The sequence below is a fragment of the Clinocottus analis genome, unplaced genomic scaffold (genome assembly GCF_023055335.1).
Source record: "Clinocottus analis isolate CAN_PGR_092001 unplaced genomic scaffold, fCliAna1.0.p SCAF_19, whole genome shotgun sequence".
Taxonomy (NCBI): Eukaryota; Metazoa; Chordata; class Actinopteri; order Perciformes; family Cottidae; genus Clinocottus; species Clinocottus analis.
The window spans coordinates 15,642,877-15,647,876 of NW_027175920.1; the positions used below are offsets into that span (position 1 = coordinate 15,642,877).

Genomic DNA, 5,000 nt, shown 5'->3' on the forward strand with positions numbered 1-5,000 from the left:
ATGTATCGCTAACGGCAGCGCTGCTCATATCATTCTTTGAGCGTTCCCTGCCTCGGTGCCGCTGCACTGCTCGCGGTCTGTATGCTGCAGCTCACACTCAGGGAACAGCTTCCTCTGTCTGAAGACATTCACATGAATCAATGGTGGGTTGAAACGTGTGCATCCGCTCTGTTTTCCATCTCTCCCGGTGTGGTTTCTTTCAAACAGCCTGAGTTTGCTGTTAAAGTGTCTTTGATGGCTAACACTTGTTTTTCTTCTCTTTGTTCTCTGCTTGTCTAACAGGGCCGCACAAAAGTCCCTCCTCCACGACCAGTTGGCTGTACATGGAGACCCCCAGCTGGGCAGGTCAGTGTGTGTGTGTGTGTGTATGTGTGTGTGCACGCGTGTGTGTGCGTGTGTGTGTGTGTGCGTGCGCCTTTCTACACGCTGCATACAATCACATGACAGGACAACATCTGTACGCTGCCTCATCCAGTGGGTTTACTGGTACATGTGCTCAGACATCTACAGCACAGGTGTGTGTGTGGGTGGGTGCGTGTGTGTGTGTGTGTGTGTGTGTGTGTGTACGTGTGTGTGTGTTCAGTGGGCTGTCTTTGTGAGTGTGCGCACAGAGGGAGAATGTGCTGACTGCAGTGCTTTGGTTCTGGGCATGCCCATTAGAAGTGGCTATAAATCCTGAGCGCAGTGCTCTCACTGTGTCAGCAGTCCAGCCAATGAATGGATATTAAACGCCACAAAAAAGCCTCTTTAATTCTGCCTGCCTCTGCCACGCCGCTGCACACTCTCTCCCTCTTTCTCTTTCCTATCTATCTATCTATCTATCTATCTATCTATCTATCTATCTATCTATCTATCTATCTATCTATCTATCTATCTATCTATCTATCTATCTATCTATTGTCTCTTCCACCCCTCTTTGCTCTTTTCCTCCTCACCCTTCCTCTGTTTTAATGAAATAAAAAAAGAAAGGGGTCCTTCAGCCCCACCATGTCTGCTGGGGTGAAAACATCCACAGTTAAGACCCTGGTATCTATTATTCAGCACCAGCATCGATGGAATATTATTTACAGCTAGTCATATTGGCCTTTTTATCTGAAGTGGAGGCCTGTAGATGCTTCCTCTCACTGTGTTTATGTCATAGATCAGAAGACGGTTGCATTGAGAAAAGGCGACATGGTGATGGAAAGGGAGGAAGGATGAGAGAATGATTTTGCAGATGAAGACGGAGACGACGTAGAAGCAGTTGTTAATCATCCAGAGACGCTTTGAAAGCAGAGATAACCCAACACCCAAACGTTTTCCGTCCAAATGTTAATTGTTGGGCTGAGCCCGAGCCGTGTGTTGGATGAACTGGGAGCTTTTGGATCTTAAACACAAAGTGTTTTGCCGTTATGTTTTTCCAGTTTCCACTGCGTGCGCGGTGTGATTTAGTGCGGACTCGTAAACGCTGGCTGTAAACGCTCAGTCCTAATGTTACCCTGCACACTCCCTGCAACTCAGCGCTCGCTTCCAAACCTCCATGCAGCTTGATCATAAAAAATGTATTATTATTTCGATTAAATTTTGAGGTTCTGAAGCGTGACCCTGGCTGTAGGTGTGGCCATCTGTCCTACCGGCACATCAATACCAATCTAATAGCAGGAGGAAAGATCAATCACAACCAGCTTAGATATGTGGAAATATACACATTCCATGTGGTTGCTCTGCAGCCGCTGCACCGCTCCATCACACCAACGCCGACTATCAGCAGAGACAAGTGAGAGGAAACACCACGGCACACTTCTGAAACATTTTATAGTAGAAATCAGTTTAATCAACGTATGCCGTGAAGGAGTGACAGGAATTTATAATACACATAATAGGATGGGGTGCGCGCAAACACACACACACACACACACACACACACACACACACGCAGCAGTTCCTCCTCCCTCTTCATAATATCAATTACAGCCTGGCCTGGTTTAGCCTCTATCAGTGTTCGTCAACAGGCCTCCAGGCCCAATCAAGGCTCTGCAGCCCAATCACACTGACATGGCAGCTAATTGGAAAGTTGCGCGAGGATCTTTGTTGGAGAGAGTTGCGGCTCCTTTGAAGCCTGATGATGAGATGTGTGTTGATAATATGGTACAAAAGCTGTTTGGGTAAAAATTGTGTTTGATGTGTACCGATAGACGGGGTCGATATTTGCCTTGCATTGAACTCTGGTATCATCTAGTTATCATTCATTGTTGTTTTATTACAGCCTGGGTTTGATTTAATCATAGATAGTCCGTCATTTCTTCCAGTTATAATGTTTAAACAATTTGTTTTAGATTTGAGAACATTTCCCCACCCCTCGGCTGACGTCGTCTGTGCCCGCTGGGACACGGCATGCAGGTCACGTGTGTGTAGAAAGGGGCGTGGCAGTGAGAGAGGCCTTTACAGAAAGGTGCATAACTTCTAAACATGGATTCACAAACCGTAGAAGTGTGTGTGCACGTGGTCGCAGCGATTGAGGGTGTATGCTCGTTTTGTCACATGGACACTGCTACCCGCAGCTTAGCGTCATTAGCACATCCCAACAAAAACCCTTCAGACAGGTTTGAATCGAGTCCAGATACATCAAATGAACTGAAGCACTGATTTGGCTGGAAGTGCAATCTCTGTAGTTATTAAAGGAGGAATCAGTGTGAATGATGACCGCAACTCTTTCATCATCGCTGACCCTCAGCGGTCCACTACCGTTAGCTAGCAGGTTGGAGTACTGTTGCAGCAGTACTCCATGACATCCTTGTCAAATGTAACGCTGCAGAGAAAGTAAAGGTAAATATAGAAAATTGCAACTTGTCCGACATTCTAAGAGCACAACTACTGTCAGGAGAAAACAAAAGGGCAATGGCGACTTGTTTATTTAGTTTTTTTCAGGATGCGTGCATTCTGTGATAGAAGTACAGGAAATATCCTGGAGAGGTGTTCATGTTTTTGTATGGTTGACAGAAATCAGCAATCCACAGTTTCAATTACTGCTGTCACTGTATTCCGCTTGTATGTCCAAAGTCCAGAGATTAATTCATACATGGAAAAGAAAACAACTCTGGTCACTGACAAAAAAAACCCTGTTGAGTCACTGTGAACCCTTTCTATGTAAAACCTTCAGCTTTGGGGTGAGTACATCTCCAACACTGTATACGGTTTCATAACATTTTCCTGTCAAAATTATTCAATTAATGTTACGCTCTTTTACTGCCCAGAGGTTAATGAAAGCTCTTGTTGTGCTTCGTGTTGGAACATTAATCTCACTCCTACACTATCATTTTACATTTCTCACATATTTGCCATCATAGCAGATGTCACAGTTCTTTACAGGGTTACCATCAGCAACAACCTTGACCCATGTTCAATTCTGTCTACAACTTTTTGAGATATTTTGCAACATCGGGAACATAGTACCAAGGGAATATAGGGCTGAAGGAACATAGGACCTAGGGAGCATAGGATCTAGGCAGCACAGGGCCGAGGCAGCATAGGGCCGAGGGAACATAGGGCCGAGGCAGCATATGTCTGGAGGAACGGGGGCACTGTGGACCAATGGCTCGTCCTTTATTTAAAGGATCGGAGGTTCGATCCCCTGCTCTGCTAGTTCGTGTCGTTGTGTGAATGGGTATGCATGTTTGTCAGGAAAATTCACTCGACCACTCAGAGTAAAATCATTAAAACAGGAACATTTATTCGTTGCAAGGACGGAGCAGAGTCAGAGGTACAACGTGAGAGACAAATTGCATATCCATGACTGCTCACAGAGCTCTCAAAGAACCACATCTTAAATACTCATCATGGCCACTAACAGAAACCCTCACGACGTCTTCGGCCTAATCCTGAACCTTTCCTCGTCCCATAGAGCGGTTTGTAAGAAATGGTCATGTGATAGCAAAGGAACTGCTCGTTCTTTCAGACAGAAACCTACTGATTCCCCGTCTCTTTGCTGTCAGGAGACATGTTGAGTTTGTGTGTCAGATTAAACAGAGACAGTTCAATGAGAAGTCTGCATATAACAGTGAAACAGTAAATGATTAAGAGTTAATACGTTTTTCTTCCAACAATGTCAGATAGTCCTGATGGGCAGGTGGCACCTTGCTTGGCAGCTCCTCCCAGCAGTGTACAAATGGGTGTGAATGGGTGAATGATGACATTTAGTGTTATAGTGCTTTGAGCGGTCGGAAGACTAGAAAAGCACTATACAGTACAGCTCATGTAACATTACTAGAGGGCTAAAAGAACATGGGACCAAAGGGATGAGGGAAATGATTGTTGAGGCCTTAAATAACTGTAAACTAAACATGGGCTAAGACAAGACAGTGCCTTGATCCACACAGAGAGACATTCAGCACAATGAGTATTGACTGATCTCTGAACAAACAAACTAATATCAAAGCGTACCTTGACACGGACGGCCCCGGGCTGATTGAACCATGCTCATTGGTGGAATTCGACTCCATAGTCATTTGTTAATGTTAGTGAGGCTGGACGAGTTTGTTCCCTCCTCATTAAAAATTCAAGCTTGGCCTTAATGATGATAGCACAAAGCAACCGGCGAGCTGTTAAAGCCACCCTCACATTATTAACACAGATAAACACCAGCATCTGGGCTAAAGAGGAAAGATCTCCGTGGTGGGGATATAACAGACACACCAACACACAGGCAAATACCTTCAGTTCAGTCCCACTTGTGATGTGTATGCACACACTCACCGACACAAAGGGGTGAAAAGATAGACCCAATGGACACAAACAGTGATCAGTGTGGATTAATGGGCTTCCGGGGTGAAGACACAAACACACAGACAACAGAGGGCTCAGGAGTGTAAATGATGAAGGTTCTCTTTGTGTTTGTTAAAGTGATGTCCAGTGTCTCTGAGCTGCTTTTAACACTCCCAGAAAGGCCATTACAATTAAAGGAGCTCTGGCCAGAGCGAAGGCAAATGGAGAAGAGTGTGATGAGAGTAAAAGAGGGATGTCAG

At 45.1% G+C, this 5,000-nt stretch overlaps 1 protein-coding gene across 3 annotated transcripts in view; it reads left to right on the plus strand.

Annotated features, from left to right (window-relative positions):
• The window catches only part of rbfox3a (RNA binding fox-1 homolog 3a), a 482,822-nt gene that overhangs the window by 234,009 nt on the left and 243,813 nt on the right, over positions 1-5,000 (plus strand). For all 3 annotated transcript variants that reach the window (XM_068582492.1, XM_068582490.1, XM_068582491.1), the window contains exon 4: positions 283-345. In XM_068582492.1, coding sequence (XP_068438593.1) covers positions 324-345 — 22 coding nt within the window. In that variant the 5' untranslated portion in view covers positions 283-323. The remainder of the gene's footprint in view (positions 1-282; positions 346-5,000) is intronic.